The 19,406-nt window shown below is 45.8% G+C and overlaps 1 protein-coding gene across 2 annotated transcripts in view; it reads left to right on the forward strand.

The window, feature by feature from the left end:
• Window positions 1-19,406, forward strand: part of ASXL3 (ASXL transcriptional regulator 3) — a 187,741-nt gene that overhangs the window by 138,785 nt on the left and 29,550 nt on the right. For both annotated transcript variants that reach the window (XM_040354131.1, XM_040354132.1), the window contains one exon: window positions 6,412-6,517. In XM_040354131.1, the coding sequence (XP_040210065.1) occupies window positions 6,412-6,517 (106 nt within the window). The remainder of the gene's footprint in view (window positions 1-6,411; window positions 6,518-19,406) is intronic.

A 19,406-nucleotide genomic window follows, 5' to 3' on the forward strand; every position in this document is an offset into this window, starting at 1 on the left:
TCTTATAACTGGGGATGTAGCTGTGTTCAGAATTAAGCAATCACGTTCAAACTCATGTTAAATATGAGTCAAAACACACCTGCCGTCATTTATAGTTCTTCTGATTAACCCTAAATAAATTTCAGCAGTTCGAATAGGTTTTTCCTGACATTTTCTTAGTCGCATCCTACAGCAGAAGCCATGGACTGCAGAGGGCTTTCAAAGCATCAGAGAGATCTCATTGTTAAAAGGTATCAGTCAGAAGAAGGGTACAAAAATTCACAGGCATTAAATATACCATGGAACACAGTAAAGACAGTCATCATCAAGTGGAGAAAATATGGCACAACAGTGACATTACCAAGAACTGGACTTCCCTCCAAATTTGATTTAAAAGACAAGAAGAAAACTGGTCAGAGAGGCTGCAACATAAAATTCCTGTATTCTTCATGTCTGGGCTATGGGGTAGGGTGGCAAGACAGAATGCCTTTTCTTACAAAGAAAAGCATCCAAAGCCTGGCTAAATTTTGCAAGAACACATATGAAGTCTCCCAAAAGCATGTGGGAAAATGTGTTATGGTCTGATGAAACCAAGGTTGAACTTTTTGGCCGAAATTCCAAAAGATATGTTTGGCGCAAAAACAACACTGCACATCACCAAAAGAACACTCTACCCACAGTGAAACATGGTGGTGGCAGCATCATGTTTTGGGGCTGTTTTTATTCAGCTGGAACAGGGCCTTAGTCAAGTTAAAGGGAATTATGAACCGTTTCAAATACCAGTCAATATTGGTACATAGGCTGAAATGCATCAACCATTCCTATTTGCGTTTGTCCACTGTGGCCTGTTAATAAACACTACTAATTTTTAAGAGCATCGACCGGAGTGCGGATCATCTTTTCTTCATTACTTTACTCAGCCAGTGACTGTATGGGTAGCAGCACTGACTTTTTTGTTTAAATATTGGTACAAAACCTTCAGGCTTCTGCTAGAAAGCTGAACATGAAGAGGAACTTCATCTTTCAGCATGACAACGACCCAAAGCATACATCCAAATCACCAAAGGAATGGCTACACTTGAAGATTAAAGTTTTGGAATGGCCCAGCCAGAGCCCAGACCTAAATCTGAAAATCTGTGGGGGTGATCTGAAGTGGGCTGTGCACAGGAGATGCCCTCACAATCCGACAGATTTGGAGTGGTTTTGCAAATAAGAGTGGGCAAATATTGCCAAGTCAAGGTATGCCATGATGATACTGAAACCCCAAAAACTAAGTGCTGTAATAAAATCAAAAGGCGATTCAGCAAAATATTTTTTTTTTAAAGTGGATGTAAACCCCAATTATTTATTTTTTAAAATTAAGGCTTGCACCTTGTACAGTATAGGATTTCATGTCATCTGTGCCCAGTCTTGCCAGAGTTAATCCAGCTCTGAGCAATCCTTTTATCTTTTTTCACTGAGCTAAAAACAGTCAGACAGAGAAATGGTAGTCCGTTTCTTCGCCTTGCTGTGAGTGACAGTTGATTTACATATATCATGCAGGAGCCTGAGAGAGACATTCTGTGTACTTGAGATCCCCTCCTCCTTTCTTCTCCAGCTCTCTCAGGATTGGCTGCTTCACACCTGTCATGTGGTGACTTTTCTGGGTTTTGACTGGATGTTAGTGATCATAGCAGAAGTTCAGTGTAAGAAATACACAGGAGAAAATGCATGTTGACAAGGGGAGTGTAGTGGGCGCAGAGTCAACTGACATCGCTACTCCACCCACTGATCTCTGGACAACAGATCCACGCACAGAATCTGCAGTTCAGGTTTCATAACAGACAGAGGGGAGACATTTGACAGGTAAGGATACATGCAGGAGGCATGTATATCCTTATAGATACCCACTATGGCAGTAGTTTAGAAAGGATGTGAGTGGGTTTACATCGACTTTAAGGGTGTGCCCACTTATGCAACGATACTATTTTACTTCCCTCGACCCGAAATGTTTCAGTTTGTTCAACTGTTTATAGGTCAACAGTTTATAGGTCACATTAAAGGTGGAAAAAGTTCTGCAATGATTTGTCTTCTTGTAATTTTTTTACATCACAGAAACCTGACATTTTAACAGGGGTGTATAGACTTTATATCCACTGTGTGTGTGTGTGTGTGTGTGTGTGTGTGTGTGTGTGTGTGTGTGTGTATGTATATATATATATATATATATATACACACACACACACACACACACACACACACACACACACAGTATCTCACAATACACTTTGCTACAATGTAAATTAGTGTGAGTACACCTTGTTTAATTTTTAATTTGCTGTCCCCTCAAGATAACGCCACACACAGCCATTAATGTGTGGCCATCATTATTTTCCAGCACTTCCGTTACCCTCCTGGACATGAAGTTTACCAGAGCTTCACAGGTTGCCACTGGAGTCCTCCATGACGACAATGAAGCTGGTGGATGTTGGATACCTTACACTCCTCCACCTTCAATTTGAGGATGCCTCACAGATGCTCAATAGGGTTTAGGTCTGGAGACATACTTAGTCAGTCCATCACCTTTACCCTCAGCCTCTTTAGCAAGGCATTGGTCATCTTGGAGGTGTGTTTGAGGTCGTTATGTTGGAATACTGCCCTGTGACTCAGTCTTCAAAGAGAATCATGCTCTGCTTCAGTATGTCGTTCATGGTTCCTTCAATTAACTGTAGTTTCCCAGTGTCTGCAGCACTTATGCAGCCCCAAACCATGACACTCCCATCACAATGCTTGACTGTAGGCAAGACACACTTGTCTTTGTACTCCTCACCTGGTTGCCGCCACACACGCTTGACACCATCTGAACCAAATAAATGTATCTTGGTCTCATCAGACCACAGGACATGGTTCGAGTAATTGATGTGCTTAGTCTGCTTGTCTTTAGCAAACTGTTTATGGGCTTTCTTGTGCATCATCTTAAGGAGAGTCTTCCTTCTGGGTCAACAGCCATGCAGACCAATATGATGCAGTGTGCGGCGTATGGTCTCTGCAGCAATGCTGGCAGCACTCATACATCTATTTCCCAAAGACAACCTCTGTATATGACACTGAGCATGTGCACTCAACATCATTGGTCGACAATAGCCAGGCCTGTTCGACTAAAGAACGGTTCTGAATGGAACCTGTGCTGAATGGAACATGTCCTGTTAAATCGCTGTATGGTCTTGGCCACCGTGTCACAGCTCAGTTTCAGGGTCTTGGCAATCTTTTTTATAGCCTAGGCCAGTGGTTCTTAACCTGGGGGTCGAATGTCGATTGAAGCCCGAACAACTCTCCCAGCCTTTTTGTGGCTGCCCAGCATGGCTGTACCTGGAGCCTGCAGCCGCCTACTCAGCCTCTTCACAGCTGCCCATTCAGTTCATGGAATGGGTGGGGAGCAGAGACTGAAGGTTAGCTGACTGGTGAGGAATGTGAAGTGGGAGGGGCTGGAGGGGAGACCCTATCTCCTGATTTTGGCATAAATGTGACTTCTGCGAGACACCACAGAGTTAGAGACACAGTGAAGCCAGAGACACAGTGACTAACACTACCTGTGATTAGAGTTGTCATTAACGGTCCCCACTACAGTTCTCAGATCTGCAGATGACCTTGATCAAGAGCACCTAAGTTGGCTGATCAGAACATTCCCCCAGCACTGCCACTCATCCTAACCCCCCGCTAGCACTGCAACTCATCCCAACTGCCCGCCAGCACTGCCACTCTTTTCATTCCCCCTACCACCAAGGAGAAAGCAAAGGAATAAAAATAGAATACATGGATGGGAGAGGAAAAGAGGGGGAGGAACAAAGAAAAGGAGAGAAAAAATAAGAGAGACCAAGAAAGATGGCTAGAAAGAGGGATGGGGGAAAAAACAAGAAATTAGGAGAGAGAGAGATAAAAGGGAAAGAAAGGAGAACAAATGTACTATAAGGGCATTTAATACTGTATAAGTGGAAGGGACTCGGGGAGCGCTAAATGTCCGTGAGTTAGGGCCACAAATTACTTGTCTTGCCTTTGGGTGCTGACAGCCAACGCTATGAAAATAATTTTTCTGTTAGGGGTCCCCACAACTTGGGAAATTTTATCAAGGGGTCACGGCCCTAGAAAGATTGAGAACCACTGGCATAGGAAGGAACCAAGAAGTGGGAAGAATCTTGAAACTTGTGCATGGATCAACAGTAAACAAAAAGATGATGCAAATTAATTATAAATGCATATCTAGGTGGTATAGAACTCCTGATACTCTAGGGAAGTACCAAATAGGACAAACAATGGAGTGTTGGCGGAGGTGTGGACAGGTGGGAACTATGGCCCACATATGGTGGGGATGCCCCAAGATAGTGACCTATTGGAAGAAAGTACTAAGCTACAATAAAGAGATCACAAGATAAGGTCTACCTGAGGAACCTTGGACATGTTTATTTCACAGAGTAGATATTCTGAGAAAGGACTATAAAAACTCAATAATAATACACATGATTAATGCCGCAAAAAGTTTGATTCCGAAAAATTGGAAAGAAGTAGAAAGTCCAAAGATAGGCGAATGGTTCGATAAAATAGAAGAGATACGCAACATGGAATATCTAAGACATTGCTATGAAGATACAGGAGAGGGGTTTTCAAAGAGGTGGGAAGAGTGGAAAAAAATTTAAGTTAACGAAGAAATACAGTGAAATTAAGAATTCTTAGTGAGGTTAAAGGGGGCTTAAGGTTAGGGTAAAATGGAGAGATGGGGGGTACAGTGTAGTGAGAGGAGGTGGAGTAGATTTTTTTAGGGGCTAATATGGTAAAGTAAATTTTTGCTTGTGTGAGAAATGTGAGGGGTGTACTCACTTTTTTGATATACTGTGTGTGTGTGTGTGTGTGTGTGTGTGTATATATACACACACACACACTATATTGTCAAAAATATTGGGACACCTGCCTTTACATGCACATAAACTTTAAAGTGTTGCTAAACCCACAACAGTAAAATTAGTCTGTATATGCAGTAAAGCATGCTTGGTATACTCACTGTGGAACCTAAGGGGTTTATCCTGTGCATTGTGTAAAAAGGATGTTTAATCCTGGCTTCTATGATCCTCCCCTCCTTCCACTGTTCCCTGATAATTTCCTGATAACACAGAGTCTATGGAGTCAGGCTGCACATGCTCAGTTTGGTATATATTGCTAGAGAGGGTTTGTTTTCTTGGGAAAGTGCATGTAATCAGCATAGGGCCAATCGGCACTGTCCAGACAGAGGGTCAGGGGTCTTGCAGTCTCCTAGGACAGTCATAAAACTCCTCCTACAAGCTTTAACCAGTGCTTGGCTAGACACTGATAAGTTATAAGACTGCTCTAGCTGCTTATGAGAAATGGTATTTAGCAGTTTCTATTTACTAAAATAATTGCATTTCTGTGTACTCTGAAAGACCAGATATAGCGAATGCAGGGTCCTGGGTTTAGTAACACTTTATTGGCATCCCAGTCTTCGTCCGTAGGGTTCAATATTAAGTTGGCCCATCCTTTGCAGCTATAACCGCTTCAACTCTTCTGGGAAGGCTGTGCACAAGGTTTAGGAGTGTGTCTATGGGAATGTTTGACCATTCTTCCAGAAATGCATTTGTGAGCTCAGGCACTGATGTGGCCGAGAAGGCCTGGCTCACAGTCTCTGCTCTAATTCATCCCAAAGGTGTTCTATCGGGTGGTGGTCCTTACTCTGTGCAGACCAGTCAAGTTCCTCCACCCCAAACTCGCTCATCCATGTCTTTGGATCTTGGTCAACCCGATAGAACACCTTTTGGGATGAATTAGAGAGTGGAGACTGCAAGCCAGGCCTTCTCATCCAACATCTGTGCCTAACCTCACAAATGCGCTTCTGGAACAATGGTCAAACCTTCCCATAGACACACTCAACCTTGTGAACAGCCTTCCCAGTACAGTTGAAGCTACTGTTATAGCTGCAAAAGGTGGGCCAACTCAACGTTGAACCTTACGGAAAAGACTGGGATGCCAGTAATGTCCATGTGCGTGCAAAGGCAGGTGTCACAATACTTTTGACAATATAGTGTATGTATAGTGTGTGTGTGTGTATGTTGCCCTGCATTTCTGTTTTAAACCGAATGGGTTGTTAACGATAAAGGCTCAAATATTCATGATATGCATCATGATAGGTCATAGAAAACTCACGTTCAAAAATGTATTATTGGATTTCAGCTCTAACCTTTTGACCTAAAAATGTACCTGTGTATCAAAGGGCATTTTATTTCATATTTAAAGATTTAGATGGACATGTGTCACCAGTACACATATAAAACCATTTATTATACTTGTTACTTGCAACTAATTTTCAAGAATTTGCTAAATAAAGAAATCTGCCAAACTACCCTGTGTTTATTTTCTTATGTCTTTCTTCTTTATTTTTATTTTTTTTAGGAGAATTTACTCCAGAAATGCAAATGCGAATCAGACAAGAAATTGAAAAGGAAAAGAAGACAGAAGTTTGGAAAGAAAAGTTTTTTGAAAAGTTTTATGGAGAAAAGTAAGGGAGTTTTTTTTTTTATTAATTGTATTTGTATTGTAAAATGTATGCACTGCAGCCAACAGTATTGAATAACATATTTTCCCCATGAAGCTGCTAAGTCTCTTGTCAAAATCTTCCTAGCCAGGCCCGCGCATGTGCAGTATACTCTCTATTCCTATAGGGAGTTCAAACTTTTGCGGGAGCATGGACTTGGAACAAAGAGTGCACTGTGCATGTGCGAGCCAGCTCATAAGGCTTTGACAAGCATCTCATCTCTTTAAGAAATATCCTCTAGATCTGAAGCCTCGTACACATGACCGGTTTTCCCGTCAGGAAAACTGCCAGGAGAGCTTTTGGCCGGGAATCCCGGCCGTGTGTATGCTCCCTAGCAGTTTTCCCATCAGGAAAACAGAGAACCCTGCTCTCTATTTTCGTCGTCTGGGTAAAAACCGCACATGCTCGATACCACTTCTACGCATGCTCGGTAGCATACAAGGTTAGTGTGAAGTGTAGCAAGGTGGCGGCGATGGCATCGAATGTGACGAGACACCGGCTCGTCATAGTCGATGACGTCACTGCCAGGGGTGGAACGGATCGTCACCGATCCGTGATCCGAACGGGCCACCCCGTTCGGATCGGCACACCACGCGATCCGCGGAGCGCTCCGGAGCCTCGGCCGTAGGAAAGTCCCTGGCTTCGGCCTAGCTCCAGAGTGGCGGCCATCTTGCTCCACCCCAGTGGAGACCGTGTGCTTGCCAGTGACTCTTCACAGCATGGGACTGAATTCCCCTGGAGCACCCGACAGAAGCGATGGATGTGTCACCGACTCACCGTGATCACACAGTAAGTGTCTGGAAGGGGGAATGGCCAGCCTCTGCTCTACAGATAGGATAATGTCAGGTGAGGGATCGGGAACCAGTGTACTGTATTTGAGAGGTGAGAAACGAAGCCAGCAGTGTGTGTGTTCAGCTTGTTACTTCCTCTCACTCACTTTCTCCTCTTCCCCCTCTCCCTAACCTGCCTGTTTGGAATGCCGTGCTGGAACAATCACACGGGGCTGTGAGGGGATCATGAGAGTCCTTAGGAGGGGAGAGGAGGGTGGAGAGGGCTTAACCTGTCAGTGTGTGTTTGTACATCTCTACTGTCTATGTGTGTGCTACACTGAGACACTTCCCCCACTGTATACACAGCATGTCACAGTACACAGTCCCTCTCCTTCACACAGTGTATGGCATTGTCCAGGTCCCTGTTTAACCACTTCAGCCTCGGAAGATTTACCCCCCTTCCTGACCAGAGCATTTTTTTGCGATACGGTACTGCGTCGCTCATATATTTAGGCCAATATGTACTCCGATAATTTTTTTGGGGTAAAAAACAAATACGTTTTTTTTTTTTTGTGAATAGCTGCGTTTAATGGCACCTTACATGCTTGCTAATGTGACAGTTTTGTGTTGAAAATAACGGTGAAATCTAAAACTCTGTTGGGTGTAACACGATAAGTATTTTTTGCTGATCCGAAAAATGATCCGATCCATGACTCCTGATCCGAGGATCGATCCGATCCGTGAGTTTTCAGATCCGTTGCACCCCTACTCACTGCCTTCTTGCTATTCAAAAGAACGGCAGGATTTTGTGTGGCCGTGTGTATACACAGCTTTTCAAGTCAAGCGTGCCAGGAATCCTGTTGGGAATACCAACGTTTTTTTTTTCCCCGACGGGATTCCCGGTCATGTGTACAACAGGGCTTTAGTGTGGAGCTGCATATGATCACTTTTCTTGCCTTGGTATGTTGAGTGGTATAAACCATGCAAATGTACATTGCAGAGATGTAAAAAATATGATTGTTATATATTTTTGCCTGGATAAAACCCCATAATTACATGCCCTAATTAGGATTTTATAATAATGTTCTTTATTAATCATGAATTGTATCATTTTTATTGCTAGCATTTAGGTTGTGTTTTCTTTATCGTACATCACGGGACACAGAGCAGCATATTCATTACTATGTGGGTTATATGGAGTACCTTCAGGTGTTGACACTGGCAATCTCAAACAGGAAATGCCCCTCCCTATATAACCCCCTCCCATAGGAGGAGTACCTCAGTTTTTACGCCAGTGTCTTAGGTGTTAGTCATGGTTTAGCTTGCCTCCGCATCCTTGGGATTAGGTGAGCTACCGGTTCTGTCCAAAAAAGCCTGAGCGCTAAAGTGGTCAGTAACCGGACCCCAAACCCTTGGGGTATAGCCCATAATGCTTTCTTTTTAAGAGAGCTGGACCCTGGGCCCAGAACTTAGAAAACCTTTGGGCGCCTAATGTTTTCTGTTTGCCAGGGTGCTGTATGGGTCCAGGACAGTGGATCCTTCATGGAAGAAGAAGGTTCCCAGGGCCTGAAGGTCTAGACATCCCCACGGAGATGGGGGAAGATTGGGCCTCTTGCTTGGCAAAGTCCTGCGGCATGGAGCAGGTAAGTAAGGGGAAAAACTTGCGGAACTTGGCTCTTAGCAAGTTTTTTCTGGGAGGTCACAGGGGACATGCCTAAGGTTATGCATTGCATCTGGCAAACCAGTCACATATCATGAAGATAGGATGGCTCTATATGTTATCATTCCCCATAAAAAGTGACCTCCCTGGTAGTGTTGGAAAAGCTGTGAGTGGGGCCTTTTGTGTACAAATGTATGTGTTGTGTCAGAGAGCTATGCTTACCTGCAAGCCTCCAGGCGATGCTCTATCCAGTCCTCTTCCTCATGCCTGCAAGGCAGGCAAAAAAACGCTGACCTCCTCGTGTGTTCCAGGCCTGCGGCTGCAGGAACAGAGAGGCCCTTCCTCCCAACCCCCCCCCCCCGTCGGCGGGCGCGCGCGCGGTGCGCGTGCACGTGTTATAGGCGCATTTGGCGCCGTTTTAGCTGAGGGGGAAGGGCGGGTCAGTGGTTTAAGGAAGGGGCGGCCCTTCCTTAGTGCCACAGCTCATTCAATACTTTGGCTTGAGGGAGGAAGGACTGGAGTGAAGCACGGGGCGCTGAGGACACACAGTGGCCAGAAAGAATACTACAGTCTTCAGAAGATTGTGGTTTAGCCTAGGAATAGGCTGTTTTTTCTTTTCCATCTCATAGTCTTTTCTTTGGCAATACTACTCAGGGGGATAGAATGTTTTTTCTTGCCTAGATTGAAAAAAAAAAAAAAAAAAGAAGAAAAGTTTTTTTCTTTTGAAAAAAAAAAAAAAAAAAAAAAAAAAGTGTCATCTGGGGTAGAGGAAACATTTTTTATTCCCCAAACAGGTGTTTGGGCATTTAACTATTTATAAGTCCCAGGTACCAATAAGTAGCAGGTGTGCCTCGGTATTGTACCATGGCATCAAAGAACAAGCCAGAGGGTACAAAAGGTGGGGATTCCCCCACAGAGTCTGAGGTCTCGGACAGAGCTATGCCGCTGCTTTCCCCACAGGGAGCCTTTGGGCCATCGGGATCTGGGGCTGGAGCTGACGCGAGTCAACCCAACCCTAAGATGGTCACGGAGGAGGTGTTGCTCACCTCTTTAAATGAGATGCGGAGAAGCATGGGAGAAATGATAGCCGCAGCTATGCGGGGTAGTAAGCGGAATAGATCTCCGTCACCCGTGCGCGGACCCTCGGAAGAGGAGGTCCTTTCCTCTGGGGAATTGGACGACCTCTTGGACAAAGACCAAGTAGGTTCAGGGATCGAAGATCCGGATACAGAGGAGTCTGGGGCAGTCTCCCTGAGGGAGAGCTGGTGGATTCAAGGCTTGACGGACTTGGTCCATAAGGCATTCAACCTGCCTGTACCAGATCTCCAGGTATCGACGATTTCAGCTTTGGGCTCACTGAGGGCGCCTCAAAGCAGTGCTGTGTTTCCGATCCATCCTCTATTGGAGGGAGTCTTGTTCCAAGAGTGGAACAAACCAGACAAGGTGTTCTTACCACCTAAGAAATTTTCTGTCTTATATCCTATGGAAGAAAAGTTTTCCAAGAGATGGGCTTCTCCTGCAGTAGACGCAGCCATCTCATGTGTTAACAAATCGTTAACATGCCCTGTAGAGAACGTACAGGTTTTCAAAGATCCAGTTGATAAGCGCTTGGAAGCACTACTTAAGAACTCCTTCACTTCTGCAGGGGCAGTAGTACAGCCAGCCGTGGCTGCGATTGGAGTCGCTCAAGCTTTATCAGATCAATTTAAGCAAATGCTTGAACTTATTCCTGCCGAGCAGGCAGAAGAGTTTTCGGATGTCCCTAAGGCCATATGTTTTACGGTAGACGCAATCAAGGATTCCATCCAGCAAGCGTCACGTTTATCGTTATCCCTTATCCATATGAGAAGACTCTTATGGTTGAAAAGCTGGGAGGCTGAGCCCCCATGCAAGAAGCTCCTGGTAGGGTTCCCCTTCCATGGAGGACGGCTCTTCGGAGAGGACCTAGATAAATACATTCAGACCATTTCAAGCGGCAAGAGTACACTCTTGCCAACTAAGAAGAAGGTTCAGGGGCCTGCGTTTAAACGACAGTCCTCCCCTGGGCAGGGGCCCTCTAATGCCAAGCAGTATCGACGGCCTCCTGCAAGAGCAAACTTCGGCTTCAACAGCAGATCAGAAGGACAGGCTGTTAGAGGCAAGAGGCAGTGGTTTCGCAAGCCAGCAAAACCAGCCCCCAAGTCTACCTCATGAAGGGGCGCCCCCACCCACGAAGGTGGGGGGAAGGCTGCGACTCTTTTCGGAGATTTGGGAAGCCAGCATTCCCGACGAGTGGGTACGGTCTTCCGTGGCCACAGGCTAAAAGCTAGAGTTCCTAAGGTTTCCTCCTCCTCATTTCCAGGAGTCGAGGATTCCAAACGATCTGGAGAAAGGAGCCGCGTTAAGATCGGCTCTAGATCATCTACTTTCCCAGGGAGTAATAGTAGAAGTACCAGTCCTGGAACAGGGGCTGGGTTTCTACTCCAACCTAATGGAGGCTACGGCCCCCCGGGTGTTCACGAAGGTTCTAGCTCCAATCCTAGCCAAGCTAAGGATCCAAGGGGTCACGATCCTAACATACCTGGACGACCTCCTAGTCATAGACCACTCGTCTCCCGGCTTGGAGCGAGCAGTGGCCCTCACGGTCCAATACCTCGAGAGGTTCGGCTGGGTCCTAAATCGAGAAAAGTCAGCATTCCAGCCCACAAGGCAGTTGGAATATCTCGGCATGAGATTAGACACAGAACAACAAAGGGTGTTCCTACCTCTGAGGAAGGTCAAAGCCATCAAGGAATTAATCCTACTGGTTCTAAGCAAGAAGGAACCGACTATTCGCCTATGTATGAGACTACTAGGCAAGATGGGGGCTACATTCGAGGCGGTGCCATACGCCCAGAGCCACACTCGCATCCTGCAGGCAGCCATCCTGTCAGCATGGAGCAGAAGGCCACAGGCCTTGGATATCCCGTTGCCACTCTCATCAAGAGTCCGGCAAAGTCTGTGTTGGTGGTTAGACCCTCAGAATCTACTGAAGGGAAAGTCTTTCAACCCAGTGGCTTGGAAGATAGTGACCACAGACGCCAGCCTGACGGGCTGGGGAGCGATTGTGGATGGTTCCACTCGCCAAGGTATTTGGGCAAGGCCAGAGAAGCTTTTACCCATCAACATCTTGGAGCTCAGAGCGGTTCGACTAGCCTTCAGGGCTTGGACGTCGAAATTGCAGGGGTTCCCGGTGAGAGTTCAATCAGACAATGCCACGGCAGTGGCATACATAAATCACCAAGGGGGAACCAGGAGTCAGGCCGCTCAGAGAGAAGTGAGCTTGATTCTCCTAGGGGCAGAGGCTCATGTGCCCTGCATATCGGCAATATTCATTCCCGGAGTGGACAACTTTCAGGCGGACTTCTTAAGCCGCCAGACTCTATTGCCGGGGGAATGGTCTCTGCATCCACAAACCTTTCAAGCACTCTGCCAAAAATGGGGAGTGCCGGATGTGGATATCATGGCATCGAGACTCAACAAGAAGCTAGACAGGTTCATGTCCCGCTCAAGGGATCCGATGGCCTGCGGAACCGATGCTCTGGTTTGCCCTTGGCATCAGTTCAAACTTCTTTATGCGTTTCCCCCGCTCCAGTTACTACCCCGCCTGCTGCGCAGGATCCGGGTGGAGCACATACCAGTCATCCTGGTAGCTCCAGCATGGCCCAGAAGGGCATGGTACTCACTAATCTTAAGGATGGTAGTGGGAGACCCTTGGACTCTTCCTCTACGGCCAGACCTGCTATCGCAAGGTCCGATCCTCCACCCTGCCTTACGGCATCTAAATTTGACGGCCTGGAAGCTGAATCCCTGATTCTCAGGGGTAGAGGTCTGTCTCAGAAAGTAATCTCTACCCTAATCAGAGCCAGGAAACCGGTCTCTAGGGTGATTTATTACAGGGTCTGGAAGGCCTATGTAGGCTGGTGTGAGTCCAAGCGATGGCTTTCTCGCAAATTCACCATTGATAGAGTTTTAAGTTTTCTCCAGCTAGGAGTGGATAAAGGATTGGCATTAAGCACAATCAAAGGACAGATTTCTGCTCTGTCAGTGTGGTTTCAGCGGCCGCTGGCCACCCACTCGCTGGTTAAGACCTTCCTTCAAGGGGTCTTACGTATTAAACCTCCAGTTAAATCCCCGCTTTGCCCGTGGGATTTAAACCTTGTTCTGTCAAGTTTACAGAAACAACCGTTTGAGCCGTTGGCTGAAATTCCTTTGGTTTTACTGACAAGGAAGTTAGTATTTTTGGTCGCCATAGTTTCCGCAAGAAGAGTATCGGAACTGGCGGCCTTATCCTGTAAGGAACCATATCTTATTTTTCACAAGGACAGGGTCGTTCTCCGCCCTCATCCTTCCTTCCTACCGAAGGTTATATCCAGTTTTCATTTGAACCAGGATTTGGTATTACCATCCTTCTTCCCTAAACCTACTTCCAGAAAGGAAGGGTTGCTGCATACCTTGGATATCGTCAGGGCCATAAAGGCCTATCTTAAAGCTACAAAGAAGATCCGGAAAACAGATGTGCTGTTCATATTACCGGATGGGCCCAAGAAGGGGCAGGCAGCTGCAAAGTCCACCATTTCTAGGTGGATTAAGCAATTAATCACTCAGGCCTACGGCTTGAAAGGGTTGCCTCCTCCAGTATCATTAAAGGCTCATTCTACTAGGGCCATGGGCGCCTCCTGGGCAGCGCATCACCAGATCTCTATGGCTCAAGTTTGCAAGGCGGCAACCTGGTCTTCTGTCCACGCGTTTACAAAATTCTACCAATTGGACGTAAGAAGGAATACTGATACAGCCTTTGGGCAGGCAGTGCTGCAGGCTGCAGTTTGAGACCCTCGGATTCCGGGGGCTCCTCTTTTTTGAGTTAAATTTAAAATTTAAGATTATTTTTCTCAACTAAGTTGGATTTATTATGATTTGAGTATTTCTCTAAATTAAATCCTTTTGTCTTGGAGATGTTCTCCCTCCCCTCATTGTGAGCATTGCTTTGGGACATCCCACATAGTAATGAATATGCTGCTCTGTGTCCCGTGATGTACGATAAAGAAAAAGGGATTTTTAATACAGCTTACCTGTAAAATCCTTTTCTTGGAGTACATCACGGGACACAGAGCTCCCACCCCTCTTTTTGGGGACCATTTTGGGAGGCATACTGCTTGCTACAAAACTGAGGTACTCCTCCTATGGGAGGGGGTTATATAGGGAGGGGCATTTCCTGTTTGAGATTGCCAGTGTCAACACCTGAAGGTACTCCATATAACCCACATAGTAATGAATATGCTGCTCTGTGTCCCGTGATGTACTCCAAGAAAAGGATTTTACAGGTAAGCTGTATTAAAAATCCCTTTTTTTTTTATATAAAGGAGCGCCTTGATCGCTTGTAATTTCTAAAATAAATGTTGTGCAGCAGTTATATCACATTTTTAAATTTAAAGTGTGTAAAATAGGTTATGACCAATACTGTATATATACCAGGTTGCCTTGTAAAGTAAGAAAAAAAAACATGCGCAGGGCACTTGGTCAGTTCACGTCAAACCAGTTACTGTTTTTAGTGTTTCACTGTCAGTTAATAGCTCTAGCTTTGCCCTGCTCCTACTCTCTTCTTTTTCCCTATTTCACACTGTATTCCATTCCATTACGTAAATGAATTAACATACTGTACATCCAACCCATTAGTGGGCAGACTGAAGACATGTAGTCTGCTGCAGACATGTAGTTTTCTTGGGTCTTCTGCAATTGAAAACTGAGAGGAGAGAATTGGGAGCTGTTTTTCGCTGGGGTCAAAGGACCGGTCAATAAGGCCACTAACCATCGGGGTAGACCCAAGGACTTATAACTGTATTTGACTATCATTGGACACAGACAGTGGCCACAACTACCACTAAATACAAAAGATAGGGATATGAGGTGCTGAAACTGCTATTTGAGTCCAATATCACCAAGGTAAAGTATTTCTGAAATTCACTGGCTCTGATTGTCAGTTCTCATAAACCGGGGGGGGGGGGGGGGGGGGTGAATCCAATTACAAGCTGGATGGAGTCCGGAAGTAGGTAATGTAGAATCCAATCTTTTTTCTTTTTTTTTTTGTAATTGGTGTGATGCTCTTTTATTAATCAGTTTTTGAGAAAGTTTCTCAGTTTGAAACACTTGACAAACGCAATACGTATATATACGTTGCGGATTGCAAGTGGTTTACCAGGATTATGGCTGAAGATTTCCGCCATAACCCCGGTATTGTTTTTTGCGGCTGGCTTTCTCGTGAAACTTTTTTGGTGCGGTTTATGTGCCACTGCAATGCTTTTAGAAGCAGTGGAGGGAAAATGCCCCCTCTCTCACTCCTGCTGCTCATCAGTGTTTTTCTGGCTTTTGTTCTTTCGCCCAAGAAATTATCAGACAGGGCTGCCGGCTGATCACACAGGTGAACAAACAGTAGATTTGTTTGGATTGCCTCTATGGCCTTGGAGAACCGAGGTATCCATCTTTAGTGCTAAGGGTCCTGTACACGATAACGGCGGTCTTCACGGCGGATTCACAGTGAGATCGCCGTTATCGGTGGCGGTCTCTCGGAGGCGATCGGGAATGTGACTGGGGATGCGAGTGAGGGAAAAATCTCCTTCGCCCGTCCCCATAGCTCTGCTGTGCGGAAGTGACGTCAAATCGTCAGTCACGCCCAGCGTCTTAAAGAAACATTTTTTTTTTTGTCATTTGAAAAAATGACAGTTTCAATTTTTTTTTTTCCCTTGCATTTTAGTCTAATTATGAGATCTGAGGTCTTTTTGACCCCAGATCTCATAAGAGGACCTGTCATGCTTTTTTCTATTACAAGGGATGTTTACATTCCTTATAATAGGAATAAAAGTGATCAAAAAAATTTTTTTCAGTGTAAAAAGTAATAAAAATAAATAAGAAAACAAAAAAAAATTTTTTTTAAAGCGCCCCGTCCCGACGAGCTCGCGGGCAGAAGCGAACGCATACGCGTGTAGCGCCCGCATATGAAAACGGTGTTCAAATCACACAAGTGAGGTATCGCCGCGATCGTTAGAGCGAGAGCAATAATTCTAGCCCTAGACCTACTCTGTAACCCAAAAAATGCAACCTGTAAAAAATTTTAAACGTCGCCTATCGAGATTTTTAAGGGTAAAAGTTTGACGCCATGCCACGAGCAGGCGCAATTTTTAAGCGTGACATGTTGGGTATCATTTTATAAAAAAATTGGGCCAAATTTTTTGTTGTCTTATTTTTTTAATTAAAAAAAGTGACTTTTTTTCAAAAAAAAGTGCGCTTGTAAGACCGCTGCGCAAATACGGTGTGACAAAAAGTATTGCAATGACCACTATTTTATTCTCTAGGGTGTTATGAAAAAAATATATATAATGTTTGGGGGTTTTAAGTAATTTTCTAGCAGAAAAAGCTGTTTTAGTCTTGCAAACACCAAATTTGAAAAACACCTAAGGTCCTTAAGTGGTTAAAGAGGACATTTTACTCTTATTTCTATTACAAGAGATGTTTAAGGGATATAAAATAAACAAAAACATTTAAGGGATGGTGTAAAAATAATAAAGTAAAATAAATGAGAAAAAAAAGTCACGCACGCATTTGTAAATGGTATTCGCACCACACATGTGAGGTATCACCGCAAACGTTACAGTGAAAGCGATATTTCTAGTGCTACACCTCCTCTGTAACTCTAAACAAGTAACCTGTAGTTTATAACCATTCCACAAGCGTGCACAATTTCTAAGAGTGATATTTTGGGTATCCATTTACTTGGCGTAACATTTTCTTTAACATTTTACAAAAAAATTGGGGTAAATATTGTGGTTTTTTTTTTCTAATTCATTAAAACTGCAAATCCACTGCACAAATACAGTGAAACATAAAAAATTGCAACTATCGCCATTTTATTCCCTAGGGTCTCTGCTAATTTTCTTTCTCGTACATCACGGGACACAGAGCTCTGTTCTTTACATCATAGGTTATATGGTTCACCACCAGGTGATTGGACACTGGCACACTCTAATTACAAGGGAAGTTCCCCTCTATATAACCCCTACCATGTGGAGAGTACCTCAGTTTTTTCGACAGTGTCTAAGGTATTGGTTACAGTAAATATGTGCTAAGAAGAAGCTCTGCTGAGGGCCACTTCGGGGGTTATGGAGCTACGCAATCAGATCCATCCAATAAGGCCAAACATAATGCCAGAATGGATGGTACCCGGACCCCGCAGAAGAGTGGGGTTTTGCCTATAATGTCTCTTTGGAGGACTGGACTCTGGGATCCAGCACTTTGTGGCACGTATTAAAAAAAGCCCAAAGATTTTCTGGCAGAGTGCTCTATGGGCCCAGGAAAGAGGCTCCTGTGAGTAGGAACCCAGAACCCTGAAGGTTGGCACAACAAAGTGCGCCATGATGGATAAAGGCTGTATTTGTCTGGTCTCCAGCAGTTCATTAAGGACAAGGCTCAGTGTAGCTGGTCTGTGTATCAACTTGCACCTTCCAGTGCAGGCTCTGCCACGATTGATGCAAAGGGGGGCTCCCGCGCTGCCTAAGGGTCCACGGCGCCCCCCCCCGACTCAGCTCCTCTCTCCCCATCTCCCCCTCTTGCCGCGGATCCTCCATAGGCGCATGCGCACGCGCAGGGAACACGCTTTTCTTCCTGTAAGGAGGGGGGAGGGGGCGTGGTTTCGCCAGCGTGCATGTGTGACGCGCAACGTGCTACTGCGCAGGCGTGAGGCGACATGTTTAAAGCCACAGATGCTGAAGAGCCTGTAAACCAGCAGGCGAAGACACAGAGAGACCTTTGGGCACGTAAGCACCTCTAAGTGTGGTTGGATACAGGCATACTAATGCACCTACTCGGCATTAGGCCGTGCATATTAGCAGGCATTGTTTATTTGCCAGACTAGGCTCAGCAGTTCATGCGTTTGTAATAGTACCTCTGCTTTGTTGCTTAAGGACTATGTCTCCCCATAGAAGGGCTTCAGGGACAGGGAAAAGGTCCACTAAGGTGTCACCATCTGGATCCGGGTCTAGACGGGCCTGCATGATACCAGCCTCCCCTGAGAGACCTGAGGAAGCCGTGCAGGATGAGCCATTGCCCCTGTCAGGCCTGGCAGCCTCTCCCAACCTGGCAGCTCCTGTGTATGTCACTGAGGAGACTTTTTCAGCAGCATTGGTTGGTCTAGAGAAGAGCAGTGGTGGCCCGTCCATAGGGACGCACGGGCGCCGTCCCCCCCCCAAAAAAACGGGCTCTTTAAGAACTTTTATTCGGCTAAAATGTCATTTTGACATTTTAACCGCAGTTCTGGCGGCCGTCTATAGAGGGCGCTGCAGCGCCACCCCCCTCTCGCAAATAACACACATTAGTGCATAATTGCACGAATGTATGTTATTGTTGGTTGCCAGCTGCCTGGTCTATTCATATAACCGGACGTGGGACGCCGGTTACCCGAATAGCGGCAGCTGGTTGGCTGAGGGGAACTGCCTATCAAAGCCAGCGGCTCTGATAGGCTTTTCTCCGGCTCTCGGATGTCTATACTCGGGCAATCTGCGGTCCTTGCATAAGACAAACGGCCGTTTCAGCCAATCAGGTTCCCGGATTCTGGTTATCAGGAACCTGATTGGCTGAAGCTTCACCGCAGCGGCAGAAGACATCGAGGGAGGACATGGAAACTTCAGGTAAGTGCTTTTTACAGGGAAAGGGGCGACAATGGGCACAGTGGCATCATGGGGCACAGTGGTGACAATTGGCACAGTGGCATCATGGGGCACAGTGGTGACAAAGGGCACAGAGGTGACAATTGGCACAGTGGCATCATGGGGCACAGTGGTGACAATTGGCACAGTGGCATCATGGGGCACAGTGGTGACAAAGGGCACAGAGGTGACAATTGGCACAGTGGCATCATGGGGCACAGTGGCATCATGGGGCACAGTGGTGACAATTGGCACAGTGGCAACAATTGAGGGGCACAGTGGCTGCGTTTGATGGCATGGCACAGTGGTGACAATTGATGGAACAGTGGCTGCGTTTGATGGCATGGCACAGTGGTGACAATTGATGGCACAGTTGCTGTGTTGCATGGCATAGTGGTGACAATTGATGGCACAGTGGTGACAATTGATGGCACAGTGACTGCATTTGATGGCATGGCACAGTGGTGATAATTGATGGCACAGTTGCTGTGTTTGATGGCATGGCACAGTGGTGACAATTGATGGCACAGTGGCTGCATTTGGTGGCATGGCACATTGGTGACAATTGATGGCACAGTTGCTGTGTTGCATGGCACAGTGGTGACAATTGATGGCACAGTGGCGCTGCGTTTGATGGCATGGCACAGTGGTGACAATTGATGGCACAGTTGCTGTTTGATGGCATGGCACAGTGGTGACAATTGATGGCA

Source organism: Rana temporaria, chromosome 5 (assembly GCF_905171775.1).
Source record: "Rana temporaria chromosome 5, aRanTem1.1, whole genome shotgun sequence".
Taxonomy (NCBI): Eukaryota; Metazoa; Chordata; class Amphibia; order Anura; family Ranidae; genus Rana; species Rana temporaria.